Source organism: Marmota monax, unplaced genomic scaffold, assembly GCF_021218885.2.
Source record: "Marmota monax isolate L192 unplaced genomic scaffold, Marmota_monax_Labrador192_F-V1.1 WCK01_AAM20220418_F8-fsc00018, whole genome shotgun sequence".
In the NCBI taxonomy this organism is placed as follows: domain Eukaryota; kingdom Metazoa; phylum Chordata; class Mammalia; order Rodentia; family Sciuridae; genus Marmota; species Marmota monax.
In genome coordinates, this window is record NW_026692201.1 from 20,953,197 (window position 1) to 20,973,401 (window position 20,205).

A 20,205-nucleotide genomic window follows, 5' to 3' on the forward strand; every position below is an offset into this window, starting at 1 on the left:
ATTAGCTAAACAGAAGTCCTCAGTTTATGCTAATATTGTTTTGTCACAATGTCAATCAGCAAGTATTACAGAGTGACACAATGGCTGTGAATTTCATTGTCATTAATCTGAGAAAGCTTTGGGCTTTCCTTGGCAAAGAGCAGAGGTGGGCTGTGTCAAGGTTATGGAGGAGGTGTGAATTTTACTAAGCTTTGGTGGTTAGACCCATTTTTCCTTGAAATATCCTTAAGAGCTATTTAAGCTTAACCCCACAATTATAGGTAGAATAGAGGTTAGTTTATATTTAATGATTAGAAAATTGAAGCTAGAGACTTTAAGTAACTTACTCAAGCTGTCACAGCTTATTAGGTCAAAGTCTTGATTGGTGTCCAAGTCTCTGGTGAAGCCTGCTTTCTTATGTTTCAAATACCAGTGGTTAAAGCAAGAAGAGGCACAGTATGTGCATTATGTTTGCATCTTTGCAAAAGAGTAGTTTGTCATCTATTTCAGTGGAATATTGTGGAAATTCTTAATCTGGGAGTATTAAAAGGCCATGATGTTAGTTTGTTCTGTGTTACAGAGTAGTCAGTTTTTGGAAAATCACCAAGTTTATAAACTGTAGATTACTTGTACTATACAGCAAGATAATAGAGAACTGTACTGACAATGTCTGGTAATACACTTTAACATATTAGAAAGGAATTCTAAGGTAAATATATGTCATATATGCAAATCATGTCTTTATTTCTTTGTTAATTCTTAGGATATTCATGTTCTCTTCTTTCAACTTTAGCAAACATTTCAGTATTTCAAGAAAGCTTCTTCCTTTGGTTTATTTGCCATTTTCTTATTAATCCACTTCTGAAGCATATATATCCATTATACTAGAAATAGTAGCATTGTTTATACACTTGAAGTGGTTGTGAGTATAATCCATGGCGCGATGTCTTGGTTATGCTAAGTGTCATAATTAAGAATATAGTATAAAAAATCTAAAAACCTGATTTGGTGGTGTCTTTTTTGTAGAATACATTTATGGATCAGAAGTAACATGCATGTTTAGCCCAGTGACACACTTAAAAAAATAATTTTACCAGGATCTTTCCATGGTAAAGAATCTACAGTTTTTCCTCAAAACCACTTTTGCCCATCTCTAACTGCTTAATGACATTAATATCAAGGTAAATTTAATATTAATGTTCAATTAAGATTTCAGATATAGGTATACATACATTTGTCTAAGGAAAAAGGGAAAGTCCTATCTGGTTGATTTTATTAATTCTGATTGGTGGATTGCTGGATGTGGTTTTGTGTGAGACTTAGAGACTTACCTTGAAGGCTAACTTACCTCACAGTCTCAGAATTAAGGATCTTAAGTAATCCTGATTTAATATAAACTTGAGATGGGGACTACATTCAGAAAACAAAATGTACTAGTCCCTTGTTTATTTGTTTTTTAAGTGATATCATTACTGATATTCATATGTATAATATTGGAAGAAACATTCTGTGGTATACATATGGACATGATCAATTTGCTGTTTTATGTTCTCTTGACAACTTGAATGATGAGAGTAAGGGTTACCTTTACTTGCTCAAAGGGATCACATCTACATATTTGGCTTTACAAAGAATAGAGTTGTTTTCCTGCAAATTAGAGACTAATACTGAACCCTAGATCCTAAATCTCAGATCATACAAAGGAGGCTTTGGTATTGGTGATACGGCCAATCTTGCAGTTAGCTCCCCATACCACACAGTTGCAGCTGCAATCCTTTTTAACTAAGCCTTCTAATAAGGTGTGAAGGAGTACTGCTGTTACCAGCCTGTGATTTCTGACCTGGTAGGATCAGGCCATGCATTGTGGCCCCACGTCATATCAAAAGAAGACCATTCCTTCTTTAAGTGTTTATTATGCAACTTAAAATCCCCTCAACCCCATGCTTCAGGATCTCTCTCATAGTTTATAATACCCAGCCCTGACAGAATGCAGTGTGCTACCATAGAATGTAGTAGGGTGCCAGAGGACCTGTACAGCTAGTACTGATTCTCACTATGAGTTTTCCTTCCATAAGCACTTGTTTTGGCAAGCCTGATGTATGTGCCGCTTGACCATTTGCCTGTGTTTGCACAACAAACCAGAAATAGAACTTTCCTTTTGAAATCACTTGTGTAGTTTCTTCTTAAGATAAGGAATAATGTCCTAATAAAGTGCAAAATATACCTATAGGAGATTCATTTGCTGAGGGCAGAAGAAGCAAATCTAGCAGTCACTGAGGGTTTCATATATTAGGAATTTTTCTGTCACTAATCCCTTTTAGGCATTGTGTGATGACAGAAAATAGCACTTACAATTTATTTGGCTACCATAGCATTTATTAAAATCTTCTTAAATGTCTTCTACCCAACTGTTAATTTAGTGATTTTTTTTCATACATCCAACATGCCTAGACAACAAATCCCAGGAATATAGAAATTTCAGCTAGTTTTAATGTCATTTTTTCAAAAGTGTTTATATTTAAAATTAAAGGTGTTTTTAAATATTATTTTCACACTTTTTCATCTTCACACTGAATTTAGTGGATTAAAAGGATATTTTTAAACAAGAGTAAATCACTCTCTAAGGTTTTTATGCTTTTATATAATATATAATAATACTTTTTTGTGTGTATGCCAATTATTAAACCTAGGAGAGCACTTAACTACTGAGCCATATCCCCAGGTGGCCCCCCGACCCCACCTCCAAGTTGCTGAGGCTGGTTTTGCACTGGTGATTCTCCTGCCTCAGTCAGCCTGGCTGCTGGGATTACAGACGTGTGCCACCACACTTAGCCTTGCTATGTTTCTTATAGGAATTTAATAATATTTACTATAAAAGTGACAATATAAATAATATTTATCCTTTGAAGGCTGATCTCTATACATATTCAAGTTAGGTATTTAATATAACTTAATTAAAATTTGAATCACTATTTCTTTACGACAAATTGGCTAAAGTTTTTATTTGTTTTGTTTTTGTCTTTTTCTGAAAAATGTCATTTAGAGAAATGTAAAGGATAATTCTATATTTGAATAGTAAGGGTAGCAAATCTATCTGCTTTTATTGTCATATATGTTCCTGTTAACAGAAATCCACAGAAACCATGTATTTTCTCATTGTTTAAATTGAATTATTGCCTGAATAAAGCACTTTACAGTGTCAGAAAAAATTATTTTAACAGTTTGCTGTAAACTATTCCCTAGAGAAATTATTGTTTTTCTTTTTTGTATACAATTGAGCATCTCTAATCCCAAATTCTAAATGTCCTCCAATCCAAAACTAATTAACCTGGTGCCACAAGTGGAGACATTCCACACCTGGCCTCTTTTGATGGGTTTGTAGGCCCACTAAAAATATCATATAAATTACCTTCGGGCTGTGTGTAAGATATATATGAAACAGATATGAATTTCTGTGTTTGTACTGTGTCCTATCCCAAGATATCTCTTATGCATTTGTAGATAATTTCAAAGTTTGAAAAAAATCTGAAATGTGAAGCACTTCTTGTCCTAATAATTGTAGATAAGGATTACCCAAACTGGAGATAAATTCTGTGTGTGTGTATGTGTGTGTGTCTGCATGTGTATATAAACACATTAACATAATTTGTAAAACAAGCCAGATATATATGTGGAAAGAGAGAAATATACATACTTGTGTACATAGAAAGAAAGGTGAAGGAGTTGGGGGTGAATGAATGGAAAAAGAGGGAAAACAGGAGTTACTGTACTATGGTTCTTAACACTGTCTTTTAGCATTAGCATACTCTGTTTTTTTTTTTTTTTAATAACTAAGCTTAGCCTCAAAAAGTACTCAATGATAGAGATGTCATATTTTAATATATTTTAGTAATGTTTTTCCCATCTTAATGTTAGGTCTTCAAACATGAACTAGCTTACTTATTGACTGGAATTCTTGGAGCAGCAATAGATTATTGGATTTTCCTTGGTCTTAAGATGGGTAGAAATGTGATGAGACACATGTCTGATGACTTAGGAACTTATATTTCCCTTTCATGTGATGGTAAGTGTGTCTTTGTTTTTTCTTAGCCTCATTCTGGAAATTGTTATGTTAATTTGTTTTTTTTTTTTAATTCTTTTGGTGGTACTAGAGATTGAATCCGGAGGACTTTGCCACTGAGCTACATACCCAGTTCTTTTTATATTATTATTTTGAATCAGGGTCTCACTGAGTTGCTGAGGCTGGCCTGGAACCTGCGTCAGCATCCTGAGTTGATAGAATTACAGGTGTGCACCACCCCACCCAGCTAGAAATTAGTTTTGACTTTCCTTTAAGCAGTATGTAATCTTCTAATGTATGTTTAAATGATGCTTTCCTTAAAATAATTGCAGATAGATAGACAGATATATACAGGAACAACTGAAGATAAAATTACCCATAATGCACCCACATAGATAATCACTTTTAACTTATGATGTTTTTCTAGTATTTGTAAGTATTTTTATGTAGTTGAGATTATTACTATATATGCAAGTTTGTATTCTTATTTTCCTCTAAATATTACAGGAGGCATCCCCCCATATATATTATTTATTACCCAAAAATATTTTTTAAATAGTTTTTGGTTGTTAATGAACCTTTATTTTTTAATTTATTTATATATGGTGCTGAGAATTGAACCCAGACATACTAGGTAAGTGCTCTACCACTGAGCCACAATCCCAGCCCCTATTATCCAAAAATATTATTTTGATGTTTCATAAAAGTTGAATATTACTTAATAGAATAAAAATAATATACGGAAAGAAATTTTTTATTATATGGTTATGTATAATATTAATATGGTTTCCTGATTCTATAACTAAAAATTGTAATTAGACAATCTTATGCAGTAGTTTTAAAAATTAGTTTTTACCCCCATTTCATTGGAGAAATAGATTCACTTTTTTTTTTTTAATATTTTTTTTAGTTGTCAGTGGACCTTTATTTTCTTATATATGGTGCTGAGAATCGAACACCAGTGCCTCACACATGCTTAGGCAAGCATTCTACCACTGAGTCACAAGCCCATCCCTGAAGAAATAGATTCACTTTTTAATGTATGTTTTATAGAATCTTACATGTTCAGAACTATTTTCAGTATCTTTAATACCTCTAATTCTTTGAGTAGGATGCATTATCAGTCTCTTGTCTTACCTGTGCTATATGAATAATTACCAGGTTTTTTCCTATATAAACACCTAATAACATTAAAAAATGAAACTCATTGAATAAGAATACTTTTTACAAAGCCCCTTATATTAATCTGGTTTATATCACTCATTATAATATTTCCCCCCAGTGTACCTTTTGCTATATAGTTTTTCTTAATATAATGTAAAAAAAACTATTAGCCAACTAGTTTGGTTGCTTTCATCTGGTTATCTAACAAGAAAGGAGTATGGATGAAGCAAATAGAAGTACTTTATATGCATAATTTTCTCACTTTTCCTCCTCACCTTATTATCTAATTTTAAAGTTTTTTCTAAATTAAATGAAGAGTGTTATTTAAGTGTTATGATGACAGAATTCCTTTTCACAACTATCATCTTATGGTAAGTTCTAGTCAACTCTTTGACATGTCTAGTCTGAGGAAGGCTTCCCTAAGACCTTATGTATGTTTTCTAACTTCATAGCCCAATTTAGGAAGAGTATGCTTTTCTGAACTCTTGCCATTCCTTTTTGTTTCTGTAACTCTGAACTCCTAAAATGAACATATTTTAAATCAAGTGTACTTTGTGTGGCTCTCAGATATAAAAGATGATTTTTACATACTTAATTTTCAATTATTTAGACTGCTAAAACATATAATTTTGTTGCACATATTGTAGTGCATCTTAGTTTTATATAAAGAAAAAGTTCTTGAATCCGCTGTCAAGCAATTTAATACTTGAAAGAGAGATTCCAGAATAGGAATCCAGGTTATAACTGGGTTCAGGATTTATTTGATGATGTCCTCTGGAAAGAGAGGTCTTTTTTTTATACTACCAAAGTTAGAAGATTTTTATCTAAAGCACTTTGTCTCCTTTTTTTCTCTTTCTTTTTTATTGAGCCAAGGGGGTGATTGCTCTTTCTTTTGTGGACTAGCTGTCCTTTGTTGAGTGACTTTTTAACATTTCTTAGCACAAATTCAATCTTCCTTTGGAACCTTATCATTTCTTTCCCACCATTTCTACTAGGTAGTGTAGTGTTTTTTGTCCTTTTAGAAACAGCAGAATTCTGGCATTGTTTGCCAGAGTGACAAATAATATTTGGCTAACAGAATTCCTTGTTTCCATTCTGTAATGAAACCTCTTTGAGTTTGAGGGCCCAGGACAGGATTAGCAATGGCTTTAGAGCCTACCAATACAATTAAATATGTTATTTCCAGTACACAGTAATTGCCTTTAAGGAAATAAAAGTTATTTTATAGTTTAGTCAAATACATGACATTTGAGCTTTATGTTAACAGAGTTCTATGTGTAGCTTCAATGCTTTCCTTACTCATAAATTTCTCTTTACTATGAAGTAGGGCATTGTTATCCAGTGTTATTCTTATTTTCACATGTCAAATTTAAACGTTAGAAGTTTAAACCTATGACTAACTTGAGGTAGAACTTAATGTTACTTTGATAATCATGTCACCAAAATGATGCCAAGGATATATAATTGATCACTAATCTTTAAAACTCTAGATGTGTGCTTGGCTAGCATTGTACAACTCCCTGAGTCCAATACCAGTAACACACACACACACATACACACACACACACACACACACTTATTTCCATAGGTTCCAAATTAGATTGCAGATAGGCTAGTTAAAAATTTCTAGCATATATTTCTAAAACTGGTTCAAATTAAATATTTCCCTAGTTTTTTTTAAATTTATTTTATATTATTGTTTTTATATTTAATATTTATCAGGGTGTAGAAAATTAAGTGAACATTTCAACATTAAGAAAGCAGGAACTTTTCTATAGCTAAAGTGCAAAATAAAATTATATTTATTATGGGATTTGTAGAATACTACACTTTTCCCTACGAAGTGAACCAGGTGTTATTTCTAATTATATCCTTTCTGCTCATATTTTTATGAAGAAATTTGAGAATCATTGACATTGGGTTGTTTGCTTTTTTATTTTTTAACACTTTTTTGCATTCTTTGTTTGGTTTTCCTCAGTACTGGAGATTGAACCCAGGTACACTCTACCACTGAGCAGCACCTCAACCCTTTTTATTTTGAGACAGGGTCTTGCCTAGTTGGGGTGACTGGCTCAAACTGCTGATCCTCCTGCCGCATTCTAGGCAGTCTCTGGGAGTATAGGCATGCACCACCACACCCAGCTTTTTTTCATTATTCTTTGGCTCAGTTACTATCTTCTGCTTTTTCTAATTTGTAAGTAAAGATGCTATGTTGCTGTAGCATTACTTCCAGTTGAAGATATTGATCCATCTTTCTCGTTTAATTTTAGTATTACCCTTGTTAGTTTATAATTGGTGAAAATTAAGGCAATAAATAGTTCAGAAGACAAGTAAAATCTTACTTTCTTTCCATCACATCTTGTGTCTATCAGATTCACATTTTGGACAAAAAGAATTTCCTTCTTGTATTTTAAGGTCATGTGAAATTTATTTTCAATGCCTAATTGAAATTCCCAGTCTATTGACTAGGGTTAAACTAGGGTTAGCAAACCTTTTTAATGTAAAGTGCCAGATAGTAAACATTTCTGGCTTTTTTGTCCCTACTGTCTCTGTCCTGACTGTGCTGCAGTTTTAGTAAGAAAAAGCAACTATACACAGTATATAAATGGATGAACATGGCTGTGTTCCAGTAAAACTTTGTTCATAAAAATAGGCAGCAAACCATTGTTTGCTAATTCTTGAGTTAAACAAATTTCTTCTGTTTTTTTTTTCCCAATGGGAAAGAATACTTGTCATTAAAATTTTTATTTTTCACATCTTAAGAGTACTTTTTAAAAATTTTTTTTTTAGTTCTTGCTGGACCTTTATTTAATTTATTTATTTTATATGTGGTACTGAGAATTGAACCTAGTGCTTCACACATGCTCGGCAAGTGCTCTACCACTGAGCTACAACCCCATCCCTTAAGAGTATTTTTAATAAACCTTCCTTTTCCCTTGGGTTGCATTATTATCTTTTCCTGATATTTTTTGTTTTTATTCAGTTTTACTTTTTTTACATCTATTCCCTTTTAATGCTTCCATGAATGCAAATTTTTATCTTTTTACTAATTGTAATTATCTTGTTCAAAATGCTTCTTTTTCTTTCATTCATACCACACTTCTTTATTGGTGTTCAATTAGGCATTCAACTTAACACTTCATATATAGTGAAGGAGGGAAATAAAACATGATTCTTGCTTTTTTGGAGCTTTCAGTGGGAGAGGAAGATTGTAATAAAGTTAATGTAAATGTACCATTATACATCATTTAAAAATAAATGTTGAGAACAATTAAAACCAGGGGTTGATACTGAACTACTTTGTATTGGATGATCAAAAAACACAGAACTTGAAAGATAAGCAAAAGTTTGGTACATTCAGGGGAGAGTATTCTTGTCAGAAGAGTAAAAATTTACCAGAATTCTTAAAGTAGGAAAGAGCTGAGGCTGTGTGAAGCCTTCTCACCGACTGGTAATAATATCAATGGAGTCAGAATAAGGCCAAAGAAATGGGTAAGGGAGTTTATGTAGGAACTTGTAAGCCATGCTGAGAATTAGAAGCTATTTAACAAGGGAATGGAAAGATCTGGTTAACTTTTCAAAAGATTGTTCTTGCTTTACTTTGTATTTTATTTCTATGAAAGAAAAAGAAGCATTTTGAATGAGATGATTACAATTAGTAAAAAGATAATTATAATTAGTAAAAAGTTATCTGTCACTCATTTTTTCATCTGTCAAATATGAATGTTTATTCTGTGCAATTTAGTGATATACATTCTGTGAGGGCTAAAAAAATATGATCCTATTCTTTAAAGGTTTTGCAGTCTTGGCTAAGTTCTCTTGTTCATCTGTTATTTTTTATTCTATTTTATTCTGTTACCTGGTAATATGTGGATCCATTAGAGTTTGTATTTCCCTGTTTCTGTAAGCTTACCAAATAGCTTCTTCTTAGATGAATAACTCCATTTGATAGTGTGAGATTATCTTCTTCAAATTTTACAGTCAGACCTTTTCTCCTTTCCTTTGACTGCCTAGAGTTCAAGTTAACAGATCAATTCACTGTAGTAAACTCTGTGATGGTAGATATAGGGTTTTTAATGTCCATAAGTAGAAATTAAATGTAACTCCTTTCTCATTTCCTGTTCATAAAAACCATATCTCCATTGAGATCATTGTGAAAGGAGTTATGAGTTTAGCAATCATATCTGTTCAGGGATATGTGAATCTGGTTGTCATATGAATGGAATCATTTGCTAAAGACTCGTATAGTAGTCTGTCACATCGCAAGAGCCTCGATCTCTTTAATCAAGGCAAGGTTTCTCAGTCTGAGCACTGGTTATGTTTTGGCTGGATAATTGTTGTTGAGATTCTCTTGCACATTAATAGGATGTCTAATAGCATTCCTAGCCTTTTGCCACTAGGGGCCAATAGCATTCCCTTCTCCGTTTGTGAGAACCAAAATTTCCCTTGAAGAAAAATCCTACCTTTTTCCTCCTCCTCACTGATAATCAGTTGGTCAAGAAGGGTCAATGACTGCAAGGACACCTGAGTGCCAGCCTTTCTGTGAATACATCTGAGCAGGTATTCAGTGCGGGACTGCATTGTCCTGACTAAAAGAAACTCCACCTCTGAGTAGAGAAGTCAAGCTTTATAAAACTTAATATGGCTATTAAGTTTCTTATTTAGCCCCATTTTAAAAATATTTTAATTAATACATGTAATTGTAATTCTTATGTGTTGTAAATATTTGTTACTTTTATTGACTTTATTGTTTCAGTGTAGTTAATCTACCATATTATATAGTATCTCAACTTTTTTATACTGTTTGTTTTGTTTAATTTTAGCTCTTTTGGTATCCTATTGTTTGGTATCATTCTTTACTTGACATTCCATTGTTTTATCCATTTTGTTACACAGATAGTAATAATAGAAAATTTATAACATTAAATAGATTACAGAGGAAAAATCACCCTAGTACTTTATCACTTTCAGTTCATTTGTATATGCATTTCCATCTTACTGGAACACTGATGTAATTGAATAGCAGAGATTTGAGGGTTTGGGTGTCTTTTTGTTGGTTGTTTTTCATTTAAAATAAGCCCATAGTCACTGGGCATGGTGGCAACAACCTGTAATCCCAGTGACTTCAGTTATTTGGGAGGCCAGCCTAGGCAACTTAACAAGACCCTATCTCAAAATGAAAATATTAGAAGAGTTGGGGATATAGCTCAGTGGTAAAGTACCCCTGAGTTCAATCTCCAATATCAAAAAACAAAACAAAATAAATACAAAGTTAAAGGGACTGGGATGTTGCTCAGCAGTGAAGCAACCCTGGGTGCAATACCCTCCCAAATACAATATAATAAAATAACCTCATGGTAGAATGAATGAAATTTTTTGGTTTTGTTTTTAATTGTAGATGGACACAATACCTTTATTTTATTTTTATGTGATCCTGATGATTGAACCCAGTGTCTCCCACGTGCAAGGGTAGCACTCTACCACTGAGCTACAACCCCAGCCCAAGTGCAAATTTTTAATGAAATCTTTACTTACATACTCTCTATTTTATGTTTTCTTTATTTATCTTGTGCTTGTCTTTCTTCTCTTCAGTAATAGGATTTATGGGTGTTATTAGGAGTAATAGTCTAATATATTTTTCCCTATCACCTCAAGACTGATCGTTGCAAATTAAATAAGTGTGGTCATTCAAAAACTAAGTACTAGTTTTCCAAAGAAGCAGCTGTTTCATGAGTAGAGATCTTTTATGTTAATTGGAAAATATAGTGATAAAAATCTCATGTATTTTGGTATAATTATATTATTTATTCTGTGTGTGTGTGTGTGTGTGTGTGTATGCAATTGTAAGGCTTTTATTTGATGTAATAAAAAGTAAAATGAGAGTTCATGCCATAATTTTTTTTTCTCTTTAAAGGCAAAGAATAGGAAAACTACTTTTTTTTTTTTTTTTTTGGTGTGTATATGTGTGTGTAGTTTATAATGTGGATAAATGTTTTTGGTGTAGGAACCATCATTTGGTTGAAGAAAATCTACTGATGAAATAGTCTAAAGGAAAAAAAATTCATTTGAGCACAGTGGCACATATCTGTAATCCTGGTAACTTGGGAGGCTGAGACAAGAGGATCTCAAGTTTCAGGCTAGCCTCAATAACTTAGTGAGCCTCTAAACAAATTATCAGAATACAAAGGCTTAGGGATAAAGCTCAATGGTGAAGAGACTGTGGATTCAATCTCCAGTCCCCTAAACGCCCCCAAAAGAGAAAAATATATAGAGAGAATATAGTTCTATTTTCTTCTCTTGTTTTTCTGCAGACTTTTCTTCACAGGAATTAGAGATTTTCATTTGCTCCTTTTCTTCCTCCTGGCTTCAAATGTTTGTTGCCGAGGCAGTCTTTAAAAAGTTGTGTTTGCAGAGCTCTATCAGTATTTCTTCTGAGCCACTCTCTCTTCATAAAATGGTAAGCACTATTTTACATGTTGTAATTCCTAAGAAGTATCTTTATAAATTCAACTTTTAAATATTCTTAGGTATTTCTAATAAATGAACAGAGTTAACAAATCTTTCCAACCCATAAAAGAACTAGTATTTTTCTATTTCAAAAATAGTTTAATTACGAAAATCAAAGGGAGATCAGTAAAGGGACCATAGGGGGATTCTTGGGGAATATTAGCCAAATTATATTGTTATATTGTGTACATGTGCAGATATGTAAAAACAAATTCCTCCATATGGACAACTATAATGCATCAGTAAAAATATAGAAAAAAATCAGTGAATAGAAATTTTTAATCATTTTTTAAAGTAATTAAGGATTGATAATAGAAAAGCAGAACAGTAATCTTTGTTCCCTAATCACTTCTATAATAATACATAAGATTATTTTGAACTAGATTCAAAACAATTCCACCTAATATTTAATGGTTTATAAAGAACAAAATTTATAAATGATATATATCCTATATACACATACATATAAGTTACATTTGATCCAAGGTTTTCTAGTTTTATTTAGGCTACCCGAAGATATAATTAGGATGTAGTATCTAGCAGTTTCTTCAACAAATAAGAAGTAAGTTTATTTATTGATCAGATTGGGTAAATTGTTTTACAACAATACTTACCTTTAAAGTTCTTTTCACTCCTTATTCACTCATTATTCATTTATTTCAGCCTTTCTGTTGAAGAAAATTATTTTTAAAATGGCAATGACAGAATATAAGTTGTATAAATCATCAATGTAAAAGTATACGAGTGATTCATAAGTTGGATATAAGACAAATCAACTTTCTTAAATGAGTATTAAAATTGAATAATAAAAAAATTATTTTCAAGAAGGGATTTTCCTTCTTGTCTACATGATATTGACATGGAACTATCAGCTTTTTAATATTTTATCGTGTTCAAATAAAGTGGAAACTGTAATAGTGAAATCTAGAAAATGTAATCACATTTAATAGTTAATCGATTAATTTCTTTTTACTGCTATCTTTGTAGTTGAGAAAGCAATATAATAATATTTTGCAACAGGTATATTCCTATTTGCCAGCTTTGGGGAAAACTATTATGCATGGAGCTGGAAAAATACCAATACCAAAGAAAATAGGACAGCGACCTTGCCTTGAATCTCCGAGAGCTTTACTAATGCTGAATGGTGCTAAGCAGAAACATGTTGAAGGACTGTCAGAGTTACCGTAAGTGTTGCTATTATCTCTGCTGTGCGTTATTTTGGAGTACAGCTTTTTTTTGACATCTTCCTTGAACTTTAGCTTATCTGTATAACAATTACTGTTTTATACAATTTTTGCCCTGTGATTTGAATTACTGCTTTTCCATCATATAGATGAGCTTTCAGAAGGCATGTTCATGTTGAGATACTCAAGTTGTTGTACTACCTTCTCCAGAATGAGAAACTTCCTCTAGATGTATGCTGTAGAAAACTCAGAAAGCCTGAATTATTCTCTAAAAGAAAAAAGAGAATAGTATTCACATGAAAATAAGAATTGGGAGCAGAGGCCTGTGTTCTAATCTTAGTTTTTCACTTTATTTTCTCTGTCAGATATGGTTTATACTTGGTTTCCTTTTATTTACCCCACATTCTGTATTCAGAACCTTCGCAATGAGTAGTTGAGGCTAGTAAAATGAAAATTAATGCATAAAAACTTATTTCTATATGATTGAAATCAATTTTAGAATTAACAGTGAAGACTGAGTGATTAAGGGAGTTTAAATGAGATGTTAAGAAAAATACCCACCATATAATGTATGCTGGCATGCCTTGCTGAAAAACAAGCTTCATTCTTTCTTTTTCTCTTTTCAGGGAGCTGAACCTTGCTAAATGTTCCTCATCATTTAAAAAATTGAAAAAGAAGTCAGAAGGAGAATTGTCATGTTCCAAGGAGAATTGCCCCTCTTTAGTTACGAAGATGAATTTTCATAAGACTAATCTAAAAGGTGTTCCAAGTATCTAAATTAATTTATGCTAAGAACTTTTTGTGGTTATAGTCAGTACTTGTAAATTTTGCCCTGATGAATACTTGTAACTTAAATATTGGACTAGGTCCAGGAAATGCCTTCCTGGATACCATATTATTTTCTTGTACTGTCACTTGTACAGAGAAAATGATCAGTTAATACCTGGTATAATAGAGTATTCCTCCCTTTCTTTTCTCCCCCTGGCCTTCCAAATACTAAACATAGTGTGCAGCACTCATTGAGCATATTCCAGACTTGCCCGCCTTACTTTTCTATTCCACCTCAACCTGTGTTGTTCAGGATCAGTGTCTTCTGATTTGAAAGTATAATTCAGTCTTCATCTCTTTCAGTCTTAGACATTTTGTGAACAAAGAATGAGGAGTAGGCTATGTTACATAGCTGTGTTAAGCATATGGGCTCTTTTCTTCTAGGCACTGAGCCCAGACTATGAAATGTGTTTGGCTTTTGGTTCTGACTGTACTGGAACCTAAGCACCTAAAGGATGGAATAACTAAGAAGAGTCTTGTAATAATTTACTGTCACCCCTTTTATGTAGTTATCTCTTAACTTAAAAATGTAAGTTATCTTTAAAGAGTCTGTACTTGGCCAAAGTAAATTGTTGAATCTTTTGTTTATAAACTAAATCATATTTTCAATATAGTATTAATATGACACCCATAGAAATAGAGTAAAGCTCTCAAAGTCTTTCAATATGATAAAAATTCATAATTTCATATCACAAATTCAAAATAATGTCTCGTTTGGCTCAAAATCTGAAAAATGTATTACATGAGATCTTTAATATTAACTTCACAAATCAGGGTCTTTTTTCTTTGTTTTATTGTTGCAGAAAGTAAAATGAATATGAATGACTAGTCTGAACAGAAGGAACTGGGGGAGAGGAAGAGAATTGAGAAATAATACAAAAAAACTTGAAAAGCTTCTCTGTGCATGTAAAAGTAATATTTTAGTAGAAGTTACAGAGATATCTGTAAAACTGAACATTATAAAAATAAACTACATAGTATTTTATAGTAAGAACAAGTGTGTTTCAGTATTTCATTTTGTTTCTTAAGCAGTCACCTATAATAAGTTTTAACAAATTTACGTCAAATCATCACTTATAATTTATTAATCTTGGTTATAACAAGACAGATATAGTTAATTTTTGCCAGCAACTACTAATTGCATTCCTCCTAGCAAATCTTTACTTTTCTATTTGTTACACTTGTTCAGCTTTAAATGGTACTAGAGATTTTTTTTCCCGTGTAGTGTGTGTGTGGTGTTTATATTAAGATTCCTCCATTTCTCCCTCTCTGTGCTGCTGTAGCCAAGCCAGACAGCCTATTGAGAAGCAGCAAACCATCTGTTAATGGATTTGAAGTTCTGAATTATACTTGAGTGTGTAGAGGCACTCGTGCTTAGCCAGAAACATTCATTTGAATTAAGCTATAAATGCTGTATAAAAAAGGAGCCATACATTTAATGCAGGTTCATGAATAAATTTAAGAGAGGGCAATTGCACTCTAAACTTTTACTGCTACAAAACCCAGTATTTTTGGTGTTCTCTGATCATTTGGGGATTTTATAGCAGGGCTGAAGCTTTAAAACTTGAACTAGGGGGAGACAGTGCCTATGTTAAACCTTTTGCTGTAGAATTTCATTGCTGAATTGCTGATTGAACAGAAGCTCTATGAATTGGTGGGGATCCCCCCCAACACACACACTTTCTAATGCAGGAGATGTTTAAACTAATCAAAAGGAAAACTCAATAAATAATTTTCTGGCATGGGGCCAGATCTCCTAGTTCATGCCCTTTGATTATTTTCTTTAGTTGATATCTTGTCTTCTCTGGAATAATCTATTAATTTTTTGTGGCAGGAGAAACAGCCCTGCATAGAGCTTGCATAAATAACCAAGTGGAGAAATTGATTCTTCTTCTTTCTTTGCCAGGAATAGACATCAATGTTAAAGGTAAGTTTTAAATCTTTGTGGTTTTATACAATGTCTTAATATTTGTGATATAAAACAGTTTTATGTCACATTAAGAAAGAACACTTGAGTTAATTTACCTAAGATGTCTTTAAAATATAGCTATTAGCAAAACCCAAGAATTTCATTATGTAATGATTTATAGCTAATGTTATAGAAACATTTTTAGTGTTTATATTTTGTTCATAATATTTTAAAATTGTCTTTAATTATTTAAATTTCTTTTTCTTTAAAGCAATGTACTTACACTGGGTATTTTTAGCAAAGTTTATTTTTAATATGAAGTGCGTACAAAATCATTCCGATAAGAGAAGTAGAACATCAATACTTTACTAACAGAAGTCCTACTTCTGCTGTTTTAAAACTTGCCTTGATTTCTAATTTAGACAATGCTGGCTGGACGCCTTTGCATGAAGCCTCTAACTATGGCAACACAGTGTGTGTCCAGGAAATTTTGCAACGTTGTCCAGAGGTAGATCTGCTCACTCAAGTGGACGGGGTGACTCCTTTGCATGATGCACTGTCAAACGGACATGTAGAAATTGGCAAGCTGCTACTACAGCATGGGGGTGAGTTCATTTATGCTAAATGGGTTTTGATAAATTATCCAGTTTTTTGACGAATCCCTTGGAGGTAGATAGCATTTTATATTTAAAACCTGTAAGAAAAGAGGTTTTCATTTCATATTAATAAAAAAGTAAGGATAAAAAGTCTCATAGAATGTAATCACCTTTTATTAATAGTGATAAAAGCCTTTTCATATTATGGACGCATGTATATATTGTTAAGTCTATTACGGTTCATGTACAAGAGTGGATTTTTTAATTGAATGTGTTGGTTTTAGATATTAATCCTTTCATTTAATATATGAAATCCCTATGAACTAGTCATTTCTGAAAGCTTATTAGTAAATGAATGTAAATGTTCATGTGATTACTTGAATTTTTTCATGCTTTTTATATGTAACTGTTCAGTATTATTTTTATAAGGCATATCTTTACAGACTGTGAAAAAGATGTCCTAGAATCTTTTTCTTCATTCACATTTTGCAGTCAATTAAATTAAAGTAGAAGAATTTTCAAATGGTAATAACTGTTGTGCAGGGATTTTATAAAAAAGGCTAACTTAAGCTTAATATTCAACTACTGCTCTTTCTACTGATATTTAATCTTTGCTTTCAGCAAGCCCCTTTCTTTTTTCAGTAACATTCTTAAATCTGAGCTGAATATTATTAATTTACATCAAAATATTCAAACTGATTTGTGTTTTAAAAAGAACAACAAAAGAAAATTGATGAGCTTATAAAACAAAAACAAATTTATGTAAATTTCTCATTGCTTTCATGTACTCTAATCTTAGAAATTAACATGATTTTATCCCATAATGAAAGCATTTGATTCTTCATAAAAACGAAAAGCATATTTTGGGGGGGATGTCTTTTTTTTTCTTTTCTTTCTCTCTCTCTTTTTTTTTTTCTGTATATACATATAAGAAAGGTTGTATAGCACAATAACATAAGCCATTTGGTTATTTATAGTCTTCTCCTGCCCCCTAAAGGCGTTAGTGTGTCTGTTTTACTAACCATTTCATAATCAATATATTTCAGTTCTTCTGCCTTCTTTTTTAGTATTGTTTACTAAACATAGCATTCGACCTCCTAAATGTTTTATTTTTCTACTCCTAAGTGTTTTGTTTTTCTGCTTAATTTGTATCTGACATTCAAGCCAATAGTTGATTTTGCTTCAAGTATTGTTAATATAAAAGATATTATATTAGGTCCATTTCTCTAGTAGACTTCAGTATTCCATCAGCCAATTTGAATTTTATCTAGTGAATGATAGTAAATGGATGAGCTCCTTGACCTGGGAGAGGAAATCTACTTGTTCTTGAATTTATTAAGGTCTTTTGACAATTGTACAAGACTTAGTATTGCCTCAGTAATATTTGGTTTAAATCTGTTATATCGTTTGACATTATCATGTAGTAGCTGTATTATCTATCCATTTTGAGTAGTTTAGTCTTGAGAGTAATAATTTTAAGATTGAATTTATGTCTCAAAAATTTTTATTTAAGTATTCATAATTTTGTCTTTTTTTAATATGAAATGCATTTTATATCTCAGTCATTATGTATGTTTAATCAAAGTTACCATTAGGAGGTTTCACAGTTACAGTATGTTCTCTCTGTGATAATATAATCTTCAACAGTGTGACTTTCTAAGGTGTCTGCTAGTACTAAAACCTTTATATCCATTCTGACATCTTATTTATAACTAAGTGCATAAATTATTGTAAGATTTGGTGTCTAATACTCCTTTGTTTTGCTGTGTCACCAAATACTATGTTATTTTTATTTTGCCCTGTTATACCATCCTTTACTACAGCATCCTAAACTATATCTTCAGTACTTCTAAGTAGTTAGATACATTTAGCTTGGATAGACAGATTAATATCTGAGTTTAATGCAGAATAATTAACACCTAATTTTTTTTGAATCATTTACCTATACTAAAATTAAGCATAAACAAGGATAAAAGAAGTAAGGTTTTCCAGTTTTTGTACTACCAGAATTGTTGACCACCAGTGGAAAAGGGCACTACTTTTCCTTCTTGGTAATATGAGACAGCCTTGGGACTCTTATAGATTTTAAGAAAAATATATATTTTGTTAATTTCTTTTTTTTTTCTTGTGATGCTAGGGATTGAACCCAGAGCCTTGTGCATGCAAGGCAGACACTTTACCTACTGAGCTATATCCCTGGCCCCTATTTTGTTAATTTCTTACGGAAATACTGAAATTCTTATTTTAAGATGATAATTAATAAAGTTTTATAAAAGCCTTTTTCATTTATAATCATATATACTATATATTTCACTCAGACATATACTTTTTTTTAATGAGGTAACTTTTTATTTTATTCATTTATTTTTTTATGTGGTTCTAAGGATTGAACCAGGGCCTCATATGTGCTAAGCAAGCGCTCTACCGCTGAGCCATAACCCCAGCACCTAAGGAATATACTTTTAATCTCCTTAGGCAATTGACAGAATTTTGCTTTTTTTTAATGCACCTTTATTAGGCAGTTAGTATGTATAGCCACTTAATTATGCAAACATGAATTAGTTAAAAACATGATTATAAATAGAACCCTGTGTGCTTTGGGAAAAAAGAGAGAGAAAACAGCTGTTAAGTTGCCAAAATAAAAATATTTTACCCTTAACATTTTGCATTTTCTTTTTTACAGGCCCAGTGCTTTTACAGCAGAGAAACTCTAAAGGGGAATTGCCCTTGGATTATGTAGTATCACCTCAAACCAAGGAAGAACTATTTGCTATTACAAAACTAGAAGACACAGTGGAGAATTTTCATGCACAAGCAGAGAAACATTTTTACCACCAGCAATTTGAATTTGGTTCATTTTTACTTAGTAGGATGTTGCTAAATTTTTGTTCGATTTTTGACTTATCCTCAGAGTTCATCTTAGCTTTCAAAGGGTTAACTCATCTAAATGACCTGCGTATGCCTTGTAAAAGTTATAAAGAAACCCCTAGTTCTCATACTGCCTGGTTATTGGATCTTTATGCTAGAAATATAAAGACATTGCAGAAGCTCCCAAATATTCTTCAGGAACTGCCTGAGAATTTGAAAGTATGTCCTGGAGTACATACAGAGGCCTTATTAGTGACATTGGAAATGATGTGTCGATCAGTCACAGAGTTTTCATGATGATGCCAAAAAGTATGAGTCAGTGTTCTAAACATGTTCAACTTGCTTTAGTCATTTAGTACAGACTTCATGGCTTACTGACAGATAGTAATTTTATTTATTTATTGACAGATTTACAGCCTTGAAAAATTTTAAAAGCACTTAAAAATCTTCATCAGAAGTATAGTCTAAGCTTCTGTCTTTTTACAGTGTGTAGAATTTGACTCAGAAGTAAAAAAAAAAAAAAAAAAAGTTTGGTATCAACTATTTTCATTAATCTGATTTTTTTGTTGTTGTTGTTGTTCTGGAATTGATATTATTTATCTATTCATTGTAAATGTAAAAAATTTAATTTAAATATTTTTTCAAATCAATATGTAATGTCCTCTAGGTGTTCTAGGTCTTAGAATCATGGTAAGGATATTCATGGAAATGTGTGTCTGTAAACTTGTAACTACCTTTTCTTCTCTATGGGTTGATGGACTAAAATATACATTTTAGTTTTGTGTGTTTCCCAAATAAACATCTTTGAAATTTAAAATATTAATTATTATTCTTATGTTTTTAAATGCACTTAATACGCAAAGTCTGACAGTTCCATCCCTTAATCTGTTTTATTTTAGCAGTTCATGTACAAAGTATATTACTGCTCCATACAATCAGTATTCTATAAGTAAAAACATTTTCCTGCATAATAAGTTCTATTAAATATTAAGATTATAAGTGGCATTTAAGTACTAGATGTGAGATTATCTAAAAATTTAATGTACAATATGAATATACAGTAGTAATGTTTCAAATAACAGGTTTTTCAAAATAGTAATTTATAGTAAA

At 31.9% G+C, this 20,205-nt stretch overlaps 1 protein-coding gene across 3 annotated transcripts in view; it reads left to right on the forward strand.

Moving 5' to 3' along the window:
* Window positions 1-19,918, forward strand: part of Slf1 (SMC5-SMC6 complex localization factor 1) — a 72,293-nt gene extending 52,375 nt beyond the window's left edge. For all 3 annotated transcript variants that reach the window (XM_046428649.2, XM_058574643.1, XM_058574638.1), the window contains 7 exons: window positions 3,895-4,042; window positions 11,515-11,660; window positions 12,731-12,894; window positions 13,521-13,654; window positions 15,557-15,649; window positions 16,054-16,236; window positions 18,911-19,918. In XM_046428649.2, coding sequence (XP_046284605.1) covers window positions 3,895-4,042; window positions 11,515-11,660; window positions 12,731-12,894; window positions 13,521-13,654; window positions 15,557-15,649; window positions 16,054-16,236; window positions 18,911-19,392 — 1,350 coding nt within the window. In that variant the 3' untranslated portion in view covers window positions 19,393-19,918. The remainder of the gene's footprint in view (window positions 1-3,894; window positions 4,043-11,514; window positions 11,661-12,730; window positions 12,895-13,520; window positions 13,655-15,556; window positions 15,650-16,053; window positions 16,237-18,910) is intronic.
* Window positions 19,919-20,205: the final 287 nt, after the last annotated feature.